The sequence below is a fragment of the Eubalaena glacialis genome, chromosome 7, assembly GCF_028564815.1.
Source record: "Eubalaena glacialis isolate mEubGla1 chromosome 7, mEubGla1.1.hap2.+ XY, whole genome shotgun sequence".
Classification (NCBI taxonomy): domain Eukaryota; kingdom Metazoa; phylum Chordata; class Mammalia; order Artiodactyla; family Balaenidae; genus Eubalaena; species Eubalaena glacialis.
In genome coordinates, this window is record NC_083722.1 from 12,696,955 (window position 1) to 12,715,840 (window position 18,886).

General features: G+C 48.8%; 1 protein-coding gene across 1 annotated transcript in view; it reads right to left on the reverse strand.

The window, feature by feature from the left end:
- ATXN1 (ataxin 1) overlaps nucleotides 1-18,886 on the reverse strand; it is a 141,685-nt gene that overhangs the window by 8,610 nt on the left and 114,189 nt on the right. The window contains exon 2 of the mRNA XM_061195755.1: nucleotides 7,248-9,303. Within this exon, the coding sequence (XP_061051738.1) occupies nucleotides 7,248-9,143 (1,896 nt within the window). The 5' untranslated portion in view covers nucleotides 9,144-9,303. The remainder of the gene's footprint in view (nucleotides 1-7,247; nucleotides 9,304-18,886) is intronic.

Genomic DNA, 18,886 nt, shown 5'->3' on the forward strand with positions numbered 1-18,886 from the left:
TGCCAGCTTGAGGCCCCTCTGCCTTTCATCTCTGGACGTCTTGTATCCAGCACCTCTCTTTTTTAGGGGTGATCACCTCCCATCCTCCTGTGCCCTTTTCCCACCCTCCTCTTGCTGCTGCAGGCACGCCCATCGCTCACCACTGCTCCAAAGAGAAACCTGCCCTCCCCTCCCTCTCTCCAGCCCCGCTAAACCAACTCCTCTAAAACGATCACCTCCAACTTCTATGCGGGATGAAGAAACCAAGACAGGGAGGCAACACATCCTCACTTCTGGGCTGATCATTATTTATTCCATGTCACCTTCCTGTGTTCAGCAAAATTCCTTTAGCTACTTAGTTAAAGACTACTGTATCTAAACAATGCATGCATATACGCATATTTATGCTGTTTGGTTGTACTTTTCAATGGTAGATTGGTGCTATGTCTATTTACACACATATGTACGTATCACCAAAAGCAAGATATAAAGAAAACAAAACGTCTGTTGCTTAAATTTGTCTCCATTTTCCTTCACGAGAATCCCTGTTTTCACAAATGCGAAGGGCATCTGTTTTACAAAACGTTTTTGCTTGAGCCTATCACAAAAGTACAAATTCTGCCTGCATCTGGGAGCAAGGGCATCGCTCAGAAGCTGGGTTTCAGTGATGATGTCTTGCTTTTGGTGAAATGATTACATTGGGAATCCCTAACTTTGTCTGCAAGTGAAGTTCTCGCTCCTGTTTCACCTGCAGAGAAAAGCCAGTCTGCTTTCCTCGAAGGCCAGTTTGCACAACCACACTCCCCATGTCAAGAAAATCAGAGAACCCTGGAGCAAAGACGGAGGGGCTGACGGAGAGCCCCATTTACTTCGACGTTGAAAGATCATTAATAAAAAGAGTCACACCTCTTCAATCGAGTGTAAGAGCGTCTGCGAGTGTTCTATTTAAAACATTTCATCACATTCGCTCTAAGCCTGACTCAGTCTTTGGTGGAAGCTGTCTCATTAAACCCACATCCCCGCACAGAGACACCTCCAAACACAAACCCCACATGACAGATGAGCTAGGTTCTTCTCGCATTGTCGCCTGGCTCCCAGGGCCTCCACGGGACCCGAGCAGCAGGTGACCAGGGCAGGTCTGGGGCACACGGGTCTATCCCACTTGCCCTCCTCCCCTGGGGTCTTAAAATGCGTGCCTGAAAGAACTATGGCATATTATTTAGTGCTAAAAAGAAATGAGCTCTCAAAGCCACAAAAAGACACAGCAGCACCTTAAACGCATGTTGCCAAGTGAAAGAAGCCAGTCTGAAAAGGCTACATACTATAGGAGTCCAACTGCATGACATTCTGGAAAAGGCAGAACTACAGAGATGGAAACAGATCAGTGGTTGCCAGGGGTGTGGGGTGAAGTACCAGTAGGTGAAGCACGAAGGATTTTCAGGGTGGGGAAACTAGTTCCTAGGACACTGGGAGGCTGGATGCGTGATATTACACATTTATGAAAACCCACAGAATGTACAGCACAGAGTAAACCCTAATGTGAAGTATGGATTTTAGTTAATAACCATGTATCAATTTAGCTCATCAATTGTCACAAGTATACCACAAAAATGCAAGATTTTAATAACAGGGGAAACTTCAGGCGTCTGGGAACTCTCTGTACTTTCTGCTCAATTTTTTGTAAACCTGAAACTACTTTCAACAATAAAGCCTATTTTTTAAAAAGCTATAAACAACAATGGTCCAAGAGAATCTGCTTCAGTAACACACGTAATGGCTTCCCTGGTGGCGCAGTGGTTAAGAACCCGCCTGCCAATGCAGGGGACACGGGTTCGAGCCCTGGTCCGGGAAGATCCCACATACCGCGGAGCAACTAAGCCCGTGTGCCACAACTACTGAGCCTGCACTCTAGAGCCCGCGCGCCTAGAGCCTGTGCTCTGCAACAAGAGAAGCCACTGCAATGAAGAGTAGCCCCCGCTCACCGCAACTAGAGAAAGCCCGCGCGCAGCAACGAAGACCCAACACAGCCAAAAAAAAAAAAAAAAAAAAAAAATTCCTCTATGCCTTTAAATAAATAAATAAATAAAATAACACACGTAAGATCCCCAAGCTGGGGGCACTTACATCACACACAGGCTAAAGGAGAGCATTTTTCTTCTTTTGTGGGGAGGGGGAGGGAACACAGACACACAAACAAAAATGTGTTCGATACCGTTTCTCTGCTGGAGACTTTCTGGCATTAGAACTGAACGGATTCTCACCAATCACTGGACCCCCAGGCCCGGTAATGAGCTTTGCTTTGAGGGAAGCCGCTACCTATTTTCTGATTCATTAGGGCTCATGTCCACCAAGCCCTACATGTAAAATGCTTGGCAAGTTGGTTTGCCTTGGCTGCTAAGGGACTATACAGGCTTCTGTGTGGCTTGCATGAGGGCTCTGGCTATTTTTAGGCACCAACTAATCCATTAAATGCATAATACTGCCACTGATGGCTCACAGAACGCAGCAGTCAAAATAAAAAATAGTGGAATGAAAGAAAAGCCATCAGTAGACGTGCAGTGATCACGTCATTATAACACGCTGTAAAAGCGTGCGTGCGTGCGCGCACACACACACACACACACACACACACACACACACACACACACAGAGGACAGTCGGGAGAAGAAAATGGCAAGGAATACTAAGCAGCCACCAAGGAGGTAAAAGGAAGCAGTCACCTTCCTGAATCTGGGACGCGACAGACAGCCCTAATAACAGACGGAGGCCAGCACTCAGGAAAAACGCAGTCAACGACAAGTGGCACCCCAGAGCAACTCACAGATAAAATGTACTACAATTCTGACAAAATGCTGTGTACTCTTCAGAAAAGTTGAGCCTGGGAAGAATGAGATGGAGGGGTTGGGTGACGGCTCCCAGACAGAGCACTGTTTGCCAGATGGAAGCCCAGGGCTCCCCGGGGGGGGGCCATCCCGGGCAGGGGGTCCCCCAGTGGGCATGATGCTCAGATCCTCTCTGCAAAAGAAAGGGGCATGAGCCCGTTTCTGCATTGGTCCTCCTACTGATGCGCAGGACTGGACCCCCTCCAGTCCGGCTCACACTCAGGAAAACACAGATCGTGTGACAGGCACACAGGCTAGCATGAGGTCACAGGGCCTTCCGCAGAGAAGCAGCAGGATGGGTGCTCCTGGGCCGCTCAGGGGAACATGCCACAGGAACAGAGGCAGCGCAAGATGGCTCACTGTGCTCGCTGGAAAAGGTCAGCCTTCTTTCTAGACTTTTCTAAACTGTCTCTCCTTCCATATAAACTCTTTGGAGAGAAGGAAGCCTTTTATTCATTTTTCAGAAGCTAACCTTTCTCTTCTCAGGGCCAAAGTCACCCAAGTGGAAGCAGGGAAGGGAAACTAACATTGGCGAGGGCCTACTACGCGCTACCTACTGTGCTGGTTCCTTCGAACGTTATTTCCTTTCATTCTTCTGACAACCTTCTTTCTTTGCACTACGACGTAAACCGAATGGAAGGCTCATACGTAGTTTGTTCCGTGAAGTATGTGTGCACTAATCTGTACACGGTTTGCACAAGCTCCAGAGTGGTGGAGTATAGATTCAGCCTTGGGTCTTTTCGGCTCCAGGTCCTGCATTTTCTGACCAGCTAACCTGCTTCCCACCCAAGCAGACCATGCTCCATCCTCCAGCCGAATCACACTGGCTCCCATGTTGATGCTATCGCCTGGGGATCCCTTCTGGGACTCGCCACAGACTAAGGAGACCACGGGTGGCTACGAAGAGGCTTCATGTGGTGCACACAGGCTAACAGACAATGCCTGGGATGCCCCTTTTGTTCTCCCACGGCACCGGGGTGGGGGAACTGGGATGCAAGGACGCTTTGCCTGGGCCGAGAAATACTGCACTGGGTAGGACAAAACCACACGGATGGTGGCGAACACGCAAAAGCATTTTTCTCCTACACTGCCTCACCTGGAGCTTTAGCTGGAGACCACCCTGGAGGTGCCTTTCACACAATAATAATTAGGAATTTGGCTCCTGAAAATAATCCCCTCAATGAAAACTCCCTTGGCTCTATCAGGATGGCTTTCCTTCCAACGAGGTCTATGCGCTGATTATAAGCATGAAGTCAGGGAACTTTCCCTTTATGTCCCCCCTTTGGTTTTTGCTTAGTGGATGCTAGTAAATTTTACAAGGGCTGTTCTGCACGGCAGGAAAGCAAGGGATTACAACAACGAGAGGAGGCCCAAGATATGATCTTGTATAAGGAATCATTTAGCCCATTTTAGCGATGAGAAAACCTCCGGCTCTGAGAGGTAAGACCACTTGTCTTGCAGCCAACCAGACCCCAGGCTCGTGGCTTCTCCCCACCAGCCATACTACATTGACCGGGGATGCCCGTGGTTGGTTATGAAGTCAAGCATCCCTGTGGTCCTGCTTCCGTGCAGGATTTATGCCTGGGGTCATAAAGCCATCTGTCCTCTAGCAAACCACCCCTTCCTTCCACAACTTCCCCAATCCAATTTGTGAGTTTGCTTATTAAGTGCAACACTTTGCATGTTTCTAAATCTCCCTGTGGGTGCAAGTGTTAGTGATTTCTAATCCACTGAGCAGACAGACCAGGGGAGAAAACCCCACCGAGTGCCGCTGAGGATGGAGGGAAGTCCTCAGCCCTCGGAGTGTAAATTAAATCCAGACCTTCGTTTTCTCTCTCCCTTCCCTCTCCCCCTCTCGCTTCCTCTGATTCCCTCCTGACTGTGCTCCTGTCACTTGTGGTAAACACAGCTGGTGGAGTATTTTAGCTGTGATGATGTCAGCCTGTTTCTGATAGGCTTCGGGGTAAAGTGACAAATCACCGGTGGTGTCGGGGCCCCGCACTTGTGTTTCTACAGCCTGAAACTCCAGCCACCCTTTGGAGCCGAAGCCACAGACCTGTGAGCAGGCCCTGACAAACACGCTGCCTTCTAATTTGCACCTTGGCTGTCAGCAAGGAGACTGGTGGTCTGGCGACGGGAAGGAAATGAGACTTCACACATGGAAGCCGATTTCACCATCGTTTAAGCGTTCACTCTGCAAAGGATCGAGCGGGGGCAAACACAGAGAGAGATGCTTCCTCTCTAAGAACTGCCGGGTCGGGTCGATGTGAAACCTAGAGGTCTATGAAGCTCCTGATGACTACAGAGGCTGCCGGGGCCTTGGAGATGAGTCCTCAGCTCAGAGCTGTTCTTTACTGAAAGAGATGCTAGGCCGGAGACAGCAGCATTTTCAAAATCACCCCTCTTTCCGTGCCTACCTCTCTTCACAGTAGTGCTTTAAGGATTAAAAGGACCATGAAAAAACATGTTTACTTCTCCTTCTTGTTTATTTTCCAGGCTTCACCTGGGGTCTGTTAAAAGACAACTTTGCTAAAGACAGCTTGTTCTTTCAACTAGTATCCATCCGCCCCTAATCCATGTAGGACAGCGGGAGTGAGCAGAGACTACAGATGGGTAGTGAGTTCTAAATAATGATGCCCTTTTCCAAATATTCTGATTTTTGCTATATATATATATATTTATATATATATATATATATATATATTTTTTTTTTTTTTTTTTTAAATCAGAACTCTGGGAAACCTTTCTTGGGCCTTACCAAAGGCTACAGCAACATCTCACCATAAAAAAAGAAAAGTCTTCGGGGCTAAAAGCTCCTGGCAACACAGGTCCCCTGATATTGTGCAAGATCCCACATCCAGACGTTCACAAGCAGTTCTGGAAAATGGTTTGGAAAATCGGGCTCCCCTACCTCACTTGATCTTTTGTTTTTAAATATACTAAAAACATTTCAAACCATTAACTAGTTTGTTTATTTTCTTTGAATGTCCCGAATACCAGCTATACCATGACCATTTTTCAACTCATTTCAACCTGAAGGAGGTGCTGTCACATCTGAGTGTTTCAAAGTCCTCAGTGAAACCATTCCCAGAGGGAGTGAGTCTCTACCACCCACCAGGGCAGTTCCTGGCCTGGGGGCCAAACCTGATTGACTCCAAGCAAGCTAGGCAGTGAAACTGCTATTTCATACAAATGGGCAGAATAAATGCATTCAAGTGATTTAAGAAACTGGAAAAGAGTGGACTGAAGGAACCCATGGAAATTAAGAGAGCTAATCATAGTTCCAGTTTTAACATGACTCAGCTTGGCTACATCTGGTCCTTGGGGTTCCTATTTATCATAAGTCCAGGAGCTTACCTGGGGCAGCCCTGACTTTGCAGACTGTATTAACCACACCTTTTATTCTCTATATCTGATGCTTTGACATCTTGGGGCCTTGTTGACTCTGGAGGGACTGTGCCTCCCTGGGTTAGCTCATTCCTAGAGATAGCTGACAGCTCACCTGCCTGGAAGAATGTCCTTCATATGCAAAGCAAACACCCACATCCCAGCCACCTCCTCTATGGAGCTTTCACTCTCTGGGCCACTATCCACCAGCCCTTATCACCCCAGGGTCAGGTACCAGACACCCAGGGACAGCCCCTATGCCCAGAGCCTGCTGAAATGATTCCAACTGGCCAATCCTAAGTCTGCCTACCCTGCCTCACCCACTCCTTCCCACTGAAACCACAATCAAGGCTCTTGCCCATGTTTTCTCCTCACTCCCAGTGCCTCCTGACTGACCCTGGTGCTTCCCCATGTGGCCCTGCATGGCACGGCACAAACCCTCCTCTTGGCATCTGAGTATAACAAACTATCTTTTCAATGGCAGTTGTATTCTCATCTGTTGGCCTCACCATACCTAAATAATAACAAAACCTACATTTTAAAACAAAGATGTGTAATGGGGTGTGGCCACTCTGGGCATTTAACGTTCTCACCTGAACCAGCACTGTCTTTTCCTGACCAAAAGAAAGAGGGGTGGGGGGAGGGGAACAGATGACTTTTCTTAATCAGGGTTCCTCATCTAAACCACAGAACAAAAAAATAACTTGAGTGGCGATCTTCTTAATTGTCCCAAGAATGGTACCTGACCAGCCCCACTCTAGACACAGAGAAGTAAATTCATTACAAACAGCAGGTGCTTTGGTGTACTAGGGCTTAATTCTCTTAGAGAACGTGGTTGGGAAACGTGATGAGTCTAACTTCTAGGTATAAATGAAAACCCTCAATCATCCCCACAGCCACTGACAGGTCTGCCTCTTGGAAGAAATTCACTGTGCCGAGAAGCGATGAAGGTGGTGCGGCGGGGTGTCCCCCTACCTGTGTGATCTGGATGAACGTTACCTGTGCTCGGTGATCCCCGACAGCAAACTGTATCACGGCGACGCCCGGGTTGTGGCTGTCCTCGATCCGCTCCACCGTGCTGGAGTCGATCTTCAGGTCGTTGCTGATCTCTGCGCTCTGGATGAAGTCTTCCGTCTTTAAGTCCTCCACTTTCTTCAGCTCCCCGTTGGCCAGCTGGATGATGGAGCCTTTCATGAAGTAGGGAGGCAGCGTAGGGGGCGCGGCTGCAGGGGATGCCACCGACTGCACCACGGGCAGGTGGATCTGGGCCTGCACCATGGCTGGGTAGGCGGCCTGGGTGACCAGGGCCTCGGGGCTGAAGTTCTCGCTCTTGGGAAGGGCGGTGGTGACGAACGTGTGAGGCACTGCAGCAAACTGGGGCGACGACGTGACGATGGCCGAGGCCGCACCCGACCCCTCCATGTCAGCACTGCCCACAGGGATGAGCAGGGGCTGGGTGCCGGGGAGGACCAGGTGCGGGGGCAGGCCGCCGGCATAGGTGATCGCTTGCTGCTGGCTGCTCAGGTAGCCGATCACGGGCGGCTGAGTCCCTGCGTAGAAGGCTGTGGCCGGCAGTCCAACCGGGAGGGGCTCCGAAGCACTGTGTGTGGTCTGAATGACCGTGTGGGGGGACAGCGTGGCGACAGCGGCGGCCTTCACGCCTTCGGGGCCCAGGGCCTGCTGGGGAGACAGCGCGTAGGAGCGGTGCCCGGGCTTCCCTAGGTGCAGGCCGCTTTTGTCGTTGAGGGCGGAGGGGGAGGCCTCTCGGTGGGTGACCTGCTGCACCTCCAGGTCGGCGGCAGGGGTGCTACTGTTGGGCAGGACCATCACAGAGGCCCGCACCCCGGAGGAGTCGCGGCCGCCGTAGTCGGCAGGGCTGGGGTGGACCACCACGTGCCTGGACTCGTACGGGTGGGGAACGGCCTTGCCACCCGCCTTCACCAGGCCCAGGTCGGCTGCAGTGGGCGCCCCGTACCTGCGGCCCTTCTCCATCTCCCCGTTCAGGATCTCCTTGGCCTGCACGCCCTGCTGCAGCCGGCTGCTCTCGGCTTTCTTGGTGGCCTCGCGGGTGACGAAGTGGCTGCCGGAGTCGGTGTACTGCACGACGACCTGCGGGGAGGGCCCCAGGGTGAGCGTGTGCGGGATCATCGTCTGGTGCGGGTGCAGGTGGACGGGGATGGCCGGCGGGGAGGCCGGGCGCGCGGCGCTCTGCGGCGAGCTGGAGATGTGCATGTACTGGTTCTGCTGGGTGGGTGGTGGGGACCCGGGGGGCAGGAGCCCCGCGGTCCTGCCCAAGTGCTGCTGCTGCAGCTCAGACTTGTGTCCCGAGGCTTGGCTCAGGCCGCCCATGTTGGCCAGCAGGGTAGAATAGGCCTCCAGCTGGGAGCGCTGGGATGGAGTGGCGGCCCCTGCGGCCGAGGCCACCGCGCTGGTGACGGGGCTGGCCGTGGGGGAGATCAGCTGAGAAGGGATGAAGCCGGCGTAGGGCCCGCCGTACTGGGAAGAGCCGATGAACTGTAAGGTGTGCGGCAGGTGGGCGTACTGCACGGGCGACACCGGGGCCCCGGACTGCGGGGGCGGGTACGCGGGCATCGTCGTGGTCGCCGGGACGGACCGGGGCGCGCTGGGCGGGGAGTAGTCCAGCCCCGCGGACAGCGCTTTGTGTAAACCTATTCCCTGCTGTAAACCGAGCTCTGCCGGGGGCCCCGCCGGCCCGAGCCGCCCGCCCGCGTGGCCCCGGCCGCCCGCGTGGCCCGGGAGCCATGCCACGCCCTCCGCGCGGTGGTTGTCACTGGGCACAGCCGTGGCCTTGTCCTCCGAGGGCCGGCTGGTGGCGGGGATCTCGCGCTTCTTGGGAGGCAGGCATTCGTTACTGCGCTCTTGGTTGGATTTCATTTTTCGCCGTCCCCCCTCCACGGTGACCGTTTCACTCTCTGGCTGGCTCTGCTTTCAGTCTGATAAACGGAAAGTCACATTTGATTTCTGTAGGGGATCCAGGCTCTTCATGAGGAATCATCTCCCTGTGGGTGCGATCCGCCAGCAGCCGCCCTGGAATCTGGGAAGAGGAAGAGGGTCGGGACAAGGGGAAGAGGAGAGGGAGGAGAGAGGCGATCAGAACATCAGCACCGGAAAAGAATGTCCTCCTCGAGATGGAGACTAAGCTTCTGGGGTCAACGTGAATTCCAACCACCAGCCCCCCACCCCCGCCCGCCCCAACATTAGAGCAGGTAAAACGCTGGCCACGCTGGTTAGGACATCAGGAAGATCATTACAACATGGAGCAAGTCAAAACCTCCTTTTTTATGGATTTAGCAAGTCTCCTAAGACACCTCTCTCAATACCCTCTCTCTTTTTTTCTTTTCAGAAGGTAGACAATGCATTTCTTAGTTTTGCTTCCAGAAACGCCGCTCCCACTCCTCAGCTCTATCTTTACCTCGCTGGGCAATCAAATGATGCCCACAAGGAGGATGACACCGGTGAAGGTCAGCCAGACCGACCCTCTGAGCCAGGCGCTGGGAGGGCAAGGTTAGGGACGGAAATCCTCCGCGGACTTCATACCTTATCTCTGAGTGCTCATCTGCCAAAGGCGCTACTCAAAGATTCCACCGACTCTGGGTCCATACTGGATCTACAACAATTCTCTCTTCCCTAACACACGCATGCACGCACGTACACACACATACAAACACGCACGTGCACACACGCTATACAGAGGCCAACTCAGCAGAGGGAGCCCCAAATAATCGTGTTCTCTACAAGTTTCCAAACAACTCCCAGTACAGCTACTCACATGGTAACAGAAAGCCAAAAGGAATCTGTTTGACAGTTAAAATAGGAACATGGTTATGGTTTTAAAAAAATGCAATAATCAGGCTGATGCACTGAGGGTGTCCTTAATGAGGGTGACTTTATGCTTGCTTTATCTCTGCCTCTTACTTCCTTTCCAAGTGGTCTCTGAATTTTCTCTCCACACGCTCCATAAAGGGTCAATCCACCCTTAACCCTAGAGATGAAACCTCTGCCGGACCCATCAGGCCTGAGTGTTTCAACCTGGACATACAAGTAGTGAGCCTGGAGCCAGTTTTCGTGGACACCTAATCTCGGTCTTTCAGGAACCACCGAACTCTGTTACCATGACTGTGTAGGCAGACAGATGCCCACCTGGCAAGAGGCAGATCATCAATGGAACCAACAGGGACCAGGCTTACAGGCGGCAGTTGTGAGGGCCGCCTACAGGCAGCAGCTGCAGCCGTGAGCCATGTCACGCGCTGTGATACTGGGAAGCCTTGGATCAGGCTCTGGGAATTCCAGGCCCTGGGTTTTTAGCATTTCTCCTACGCAGACCCGCTTTTCTATAGTCTGATGTTAAAACAGACACAGTTAAGGCAGCAGTTTCAGCACTACCCTCCCCGACCTAGGGCTTTGTAAGTCCCAGATAACTGTATTCTGTATAGCCTTCTCTTATGAAATGCATGGCACGTAATTTACACCCAATATGTGCAAATAGATTAAGATGACAGTGCTATTTTCAAAACAATGATAGAATAAAATTAAACTACAAAAACTGAAACAGCTGCCCCTTTTGACTGCTTAAAAAGTACTGATACTGATCTTTTATCTCTAGGTTTTAAGTCACTCTAAGAAAGAACTGCATAAGATCTGTTCCCACACAGACTAGCAAAGGCAAGTCATTTAGGAGATGGACTCAAAGTGAACTGTTCCATGCGCCCCCTGCTGGCTCCACAGCAGCACTGATCCAATAAAACCCCACAGGATTTCATTAGGGAAGTTCATGCAAGAATAGTATGTCAGAATCCGGAATGAGAATATTTGCATATAGTAGGCCCAGCCAGTAAGGCAATAGGTTAATTAGCCCAAGGCAGCTCTAGGGAAGAAAAAATAGCAGCATAAAAGTCCTTTCAAAGCCAAGTAAAATGTCAAAGGCATTCAGAAAGAGGTCCATTAGCAATGCAAATGTAAAACTGCTGTACAACTGAATGCACCATACACAAACCTAGAAAACCCCTCTGAAGGTACTTTTTAAAAAAGAACTCAGCTTTAGTGAATTTGAATACGAATGCTGACTTGATTCTCAGCAGTGCCTTGGTTTATTTACACTGTGTTGTTTTTTGAAAGACACTGGCTGACTTAGTTGGCCCTAAAGATCTCAGTATAGGTTCCATGGCTGGTCTTCTGCTAATGGACCAACTAGGACATATCAGCCTTACCACACAAATTCAAATGTACTCTTCTGAAAAGTTGTCCATTGATAAACATCTTCTCCAGATAATATAAATTATAAATCAAGGATACAAAGATTAACTGGAGCGACCTGGGGCCAAACTGATACTCCCTCCTCCTACATTTAGGAGGACCTTGTCTCCTATTTACCAGTGCGGCTTGGAGGAGTCGGGTCTCTCTAATTCTGGGGCATGTGTCCCTTTCTCTGTGTTTCATTAGCTCTCTGTACTGTCTGTATCTCTCATCAGGGGAAATCATAGTGAGGGTAGGGACTGTATCTTGCTATATTTTCAGTGAACCACGAGAGGGCGCCATAGGACGCCACCATGTCCCTGGTACATTGGATGATAGTTCATAAATTAAAAGAACAGAGAGGTAAATTATGAAGGTGCAAAGTACAGCAGGGAAAAGGAAGGAAGAGAGAAAGAGACTAGGAAGAAGAGAAGAAAAAAGGAGAGTGGATGTCTGCTTTTAGGGTCTCTTTCTAGCTGCAGACACATGGTCTCCATGTCCCTCATTGCCTTTTCAGTGCTGAAACGCACCAGTGGTTCACCTGGGCCCACGAGGAGTTCACTTCCGGATGTACCTGTCACAACAGAGACATGGGGCCACACACCACTGTATAACTGCTAAGTTACCGAAGAGCCACACATGCAGATCATAGGTTTCAACATTATTATTAGGAAAGGGAAAGTGAACAGGGAAATTAATAGATGGATCAAGACAAATTTATTTAGGGTTTACTACATACAATTTGCCTGCTAATCACTGTTCTGAATACATTCATCTTAAGCATCTTTATATCTACATTTGTATCTCTCTCCTCATCAGTATCTTAAAATTTAGCTCAGTGGCAATAAGACCTTGCTATTCCAAGTGTGGTCCTCCGACCAGCTCCCCCAGCAGCTTTAGAAAAGCAGAATCTCAGGCCCCACCCAAACCTCCTGATTTCAGAGTCTGCATTTTAACAACTCCAGATGATTCATATGCACAGCAAGGTGTGAGAAGCTCAGCTTGTCTGCATAAGCTTCTAAGTAAAGTAAACATCTCCAGCCTCTTCTGAATGGAGTAGGTGCTGGGAAACCAAACTAGGTGCTGTGAGCAAACAGAATCGATGGAGCCTTGGAGATAAGCAGCTAATATTTAGGGAGAACTCAGCTGTTTATTGTGGGGTCACCTAGACCCAATACAGTTCTAAGTAACAGATGCTCCTTTTCTTCTGGTTCTTTCCATCTTCAAGAACTATAAGGAAATACACTTTAAAAAGGCTGTTATTGTACATTTTATGTATAATTCAATCATCTCCAGGAGAAAAAAACAGACTTTAATAAAGGAAGATATTTATATCTTTGATATCATTCAAAAATCTCCAGAGCCCCCCACCCATTAACGTGGCTTCAGATTGCTTCGGAAGTGTTAGGAAAATGAGACGATCCCCACTGATTCTAAGTCCTGTAAATAACAACCAACTGCTCTGAATGGAAGACACTCCTAGAATCTGATACATACAGTCCTAAAAATGCATTCCAAGGTCAGGGCAATAAACTAGGTTGCTCTGCCCAGCACCCTCCCATCCTGCGAGTTTCTCAGTTTGAGTGAAACCCATGACTGTCTGGCATGTATGTCCATGCACAGCAGAGACGTGGTTTCGGTTTTAAAGAGGAGGAAATGCAGCCTGGTGAGCTTGTGTCAGTTCTGGAAAAACCATATGACCATTTAAAAGACAGAACACCTGGACCTGATGGGAGAGGTCACTAGGACATGGCAAGGATTCTTGAAGTCCTGACATGCAAATCTCCTGCTTTACTAAATTATTACACAGGAAGATCTGTGTAGTGCAAGGGTAGAAGGCACTTCATTTAGGTTAAATATTAAAAATAGGCCCAACTCTGACATCCTTGAGGTTTCTGGGATGGAGAAGGGTGGGTTGGATGATAGCGTAATTAGATACCTTCATGGTTGACTGAACAAGAATGCCCCAAAGGAAGTGGATCACATATTCATTCATCAAACACTTACCTTGTTTCTAGTATGTACAGTGGACCTTAATTATTCAGTGTCAGCATGGGGCAAATGGTATGCCAGAACTCTATTTTCAGTTCTATTCTGCTCATCATTTTATTACTGTTTTGGTTAACATATTTAGAGGTAACAGAAGGCTGGAAGGGAAGCTTAATATATTACTGCAATTAATATTCAAACATATCCTGAGAAGCTGGAAGTGATGGCACAAAACCAAAAAAATAAAGATGAACGAGAATAAATATACATGCCCTGCCCTTGGTTTCAATAGCTCAATTAGCCTAATAGCAGGGTTGGAGCAATCTGGCTTAAGAATAGTTCACATCAAAGAGCCCAGGAATTTTCTGTTTGACCATCCATTCAATATGAACCAAGAGTTGGGTACGGTGCCTAAAAGCTGGCCTAACTATAAGCTTCATTTTAAAAAGCACAGTATTCCCAATAATGGAATGAATCCTGCAGGAGCATACGGCACTGGTAAAGCCACAAAGTCCTGAGGCAAGGGGACACTGGAGGGCATGCCCAGGGTGGAGCGATGATGGCATTAGCGGGAGGTCTGGACCCAAGACAGGTAAGTAACAGCTAAGGCAACTGAAGATGTGTGGCCTGGGGGACAGAAAAAAGCCGGAGCAGAGGTGCAATGCTCAGATCTATAAAGGGCCCTCCGTGGAAGGCAGGAGAGCAGAACTGACCTCCAAATTACATTGATATACAGTTGACTCTTGAACAACACGGGTTTGAACTGCGCAGGTCCACTTATACGGGGATTTTTGTTTCAATAAATACCTGCAGTACTACATCATCTGCAGCTGGCTGAATTTGAGGATGCAGAACCACCTACATGGAATGTCGACCATGGAGCTCGAGCATCGGGGGCTCCTGGAACCAATCCCCTGCAAATATTGAGCGACGACTGTATACCGTAGAAATGAGAAAGTAATCAGAACTGTTAAAATGAGCTGGGCTGCCTCATGAGGTAGGGATCCCCGTGTCATCCCAAGTGTTGAGGCAGAGTTTGGAGACACGAACTGATGGTCCCATGTGGAAGAGAGACAGAATCATAGGCATGAGAGGGGGAGAAAACGTACAGGGCACCGCTGCACTCCACCTAGCACTAATCAGGGACTGCAGGGGGCGTGGCGTACCGTGTTAGAGGCGGAGTTGATTAAGGAAGTGAGAGAGAGATCTTCATACTTCCCAGGCTTACCAGCCGGGACACCCCCCGCCCCAGCACATCACCCAGCACCAAGATCAATGAGCCCACCTAGTGGTGATCCGGGGCACAGCAGCGCTGAAACCCCAGAGGGAAAATCCTACAGAGTCAGAGGTGGAGAACCATGGATACTATCACGCTGTGTAAACAAGCTCTCTCTCCCTCTAGGATCACCAAAAGCAAGTTCAAGTCTGCACCAGGGGGCAGGACCCTTCGGTCAGTGAAGTGACGCACGCCACACAGGGCTGGGAAGGCAGGGATCTGCCATGACCATCTACAGCTGAGATGTCAGTGGAATGAGGACAGGCAGGAGAAAACAGTCCCTCTCTTTATATTATTAGCACCAAGAATAATAGTTTTCGGGGGCCCTGTTCATCTATAGATTTGGGGGCAATGAATACAGTGACTAAATGTAATGTAATAATTAAAAAAATTTACATCCATCTGTAAGAATACAGTTGCATTTGGGCGCTCCCTGGCTCAGGGAAGCTCTGAGGGCAACAAACTGTTCTGATTAAATCTCCATCTCCTTGATGGAGAGATGCTGGAGGGGACTCTTCAAGACGCTCAGCCGCTCTGCTGCCCTTCCTCCACTGAACTCCTCTGCTTGGCATGGAGCTCACCCCCGTCTCCCTCCTCCCTAAGTCGGGTTCCGTCATCTGCTTCTCCTGTCAGCATAATAGAGCGACAGGCTTCCTCAAGCCTGGGCGAAGCTCTTCCTTGGTTCCTGGCTTCTGCCATTATCGTATCTCATCCACGTGACGATTGCGACACCGGGGAGTATTTCTAGTGGGTTTTGCCACCTCTGGAAAAACAGGGAGATCTGTCCTCTGGGTGGGTCCACCGCATGGGGATGTGGCCCACTTCTGTGTCCGCAGGAGGTCAGGCCTGAGAGAGGAGGGCAGAGGGGCGAGGCCCACAGCTGGGCTGGGCTGTCCCTGGCTCACGTGGGATGTCGCCGCGGCATCTGAGCAGCCAGTGTCCCCTGGCAGCCTGCCCGTGCTGGAACTCCTGGAAAGGCTCAAGATGGAAAAATAATCACTTGAAGGGATAAGCATCTGGATCGAAACCGGTCCCAAGTGAATTGTCCAAGAGACGTCGAGTTTGAGTTTTTAAGAAAAACTGGAAATGCTTTTCTGTCAAGACCTTCCCTGGTTCAATACGTAAGCAAATGCCTTTCTGCTCTCAAGTGTTGTGTGTGCCAGATTAGCTACCCCGGGACACGGGAATCTCTGTTTACCCACCACTCTGGCTGAAGGCTGGGAATCATAGGTGCTTTCCACGACCCCATAGCAGTTCTCACCCTGCTCCAGAGTGAATTGTTTTAAGGACAGAGGGACTACTGTGACGAGGTGCAAAGAACTGGCCACAGTAACATGGTTAGAATTGGGGTTAGGAGACAAGGATCTGTCATTTTTGACTCTTGATCAAATGTTCTTAGCACAACAGTGAGAAATCTCACTTCAGAAGTCGTCCAGCACTCACTTCCATGGGCATCGTTGGAATATCAGGATAAAACATTATTATTACTAATAGGAAGGTAACAAATTAATATTCTTATTAGTACTAATAGGAGGAGGACACAGAGAGTAGTAGAAAGAATAGGCTGGGGTGTAGGTAAAGGACAAGTTCAAAGCCTGGCTTCATCTACAAATAACAAATGTTGTCGAGGATGGCGGGGACGTGGAGAAAAGGGAATTCTCCTACACTGTTGGTGGGAACGTAAATTGGTGCAGCCATTGTGGAAAACGGTATGCAGGTTTCTCAAAAAACTAAAAACAGAACTACCATATGATCCAACAATCCCATTCTTGGGCATATATCTGAAAAAAACCCCAAAACACTCATTTGGAAAGATATACGCACCCCAATGTTCATAGCAGCGTTATTTACAATAGCCAAGATATGGAAGCAACCTAAGTGTCCATCAACAGATGAATGGATAAAGAAGATGTGGTATATTTATACAATGGAATACTACTTGGTCCTGAAAAAGAATGAAACTTTGCCATTTGCAGCAACATGGACAGACTGGGAGGGCATTATGCTAAGTGAAGTAAGACAGAGAAAGATAAATGCAGAATGATACTGCTTATACGTGGAATCTAAAAATACAACAAACTAGTGAATACAACATAAAAGAAGCAGGCTCACAGATACAGAGAACAAACTGGTGGTTACCAGTAGAAAGGAGAGAGAGGCAACATAGGGGTGGGGGAGTGGGAGGTGCAAACTTTTGGGTGTAAGATAGGCTCAAGGATGTCTTGTACAACACGGGAAATAGAGCCAATATTTTGTAGTAACCGTAAATGGAAAGTAACCTTTACAAATTGTATGAAAATTAAAAATTAAAAAAGAAAACAAAACAACAACCCTGGCCTCACTCCTACTGCCTATGGAATCTTTTTCTTTCTTGTAATTTTTATTTTACTCCAAATTATACATGTGTCCAGTTTAGACAGTAAGTGTCTCAACAGTGTGTAATCTTAATGAGTAATATCTCTGCCTATAAAAGGGGGAGGGGGCTTCCCTGGTGGCACAGTGGGTGAGAATCTGCCTGCCAATGCAGGGGACACGGGTTCGAGCCCTGGTCTGGGAGGATCCCACATGCCGCGGAGCAACTAGGCCTGTGAGCCACAATTACTGAGCCTGCGCATCTGGAGCCTGTGCTCCGCAACAAGAGAGGCCACGATAGTGAGAGGCCCGCGCTCCGCGATGAAGAGTGGCCCCCACTTGCCACAACTAGAGAAAGCCCTCACACAGAAACGAAGACCCAACACAGCCAAAAATAAATAAATATAAATAAATAAATAAATAAATAAATTTTTTTAAAAAATGGGGAGGAATTAGTATGCACAGTGCCTGGCATAATGCACACACTCAATAAATGCTCACCATCCTAATTGTAACTCAGCAAATGCTTCTTCCTGAATCCCTTTGTTTTCACCCACACTGATGTATCACTAGTCTCTCCTGGTTCCATGATCAAATCAACACAATACCTTCAAACTCTCAATCCTTTCCAGCATCTGGGTTTTTTCTCACACCTGTGATTTACACAAAAGAAAAAGCCATGGATGTTTGAGAATTTATTTTCTTTCTTCAGCTGGTACAAGGGATTATAGTTATAATAGCTCCCAATGCACAGGCCCCCATTCACACCCAAAAGCATGAAAGCCACTCAACACGTACAAGTAGAATCAACAGAAAGGTGAGATGCTAAACTCGAGCTTGGCGTGTCTCTGTAAGGGTTAAGTGTAATGGTTCCTGGTTCCACTCTGCCTGCTCTTCCACAACACTTAGATGAGTAATTCCCCAAAGGCATGGTGGGGAAATGCAGAATCTTCTTTCCACATCCCACAGGGAAGGCTGCCAGCTGTCTTCTCACACACACACTCTCATAAGCTCTGCTACACACCACACAGCAAGGGGCCAGTGGTAGCTGGAGGAGGCTTAGTCAGATTCTATCAACTACCAGGGTGCTGGGGTTCCAGGAGATTAGATGGCCCAAGTTTATAAACAGAGAACACGAAAATCTCCATCAAGTCAGAAAAATGCCTTTCTGGAACTGAGGCAGTCTGAGACAGTCTTGAGGCATTTGTTGCCCTTGATGTGGCCGGGTGGAAGGAAAGTGGAAGGTTCTGTATAAGCTTGAACAAGTCATTCCTCCTGGGAGTTCCATGTTGGGGTCCCTTCTGTGGTTGTCTTCCAGCCTCTGGGACACTATACAACTCTACCACCCTCTTGGCTACAAAGGCCCTGAGACCTGCTGGGACCCAGCAAAGCAGGTATGACAGAAGCCACTGGGGCTTTCTTTGTGTAGACTATAGATAGCAATGCTTTTCATACAAGCAACAACCAGTGTATTATCATCCCATTGTAAAGACCAGCATACTGAGGCTTAGCGTGTTAAGGGACTCCCCTAAGGTTACATGGCTCATAAATGGCAGAAATAAGATGAAAATCTTGATTCATCTGATACAAACACCTGGGTTCCAGTTCTCGGATTATGCAGTAGATCTGCTGGTATATAGTGCAGGATTAACCTTACCCAAACAGACGTCTGGTCTTTGTCTTTGGCTACTGGGAGGTCCTGCCTATAGAAGTATGTCTGTTTGCTTGGGGGCTTTGACCACCAGTCTAAAATATAATTTATGACGGG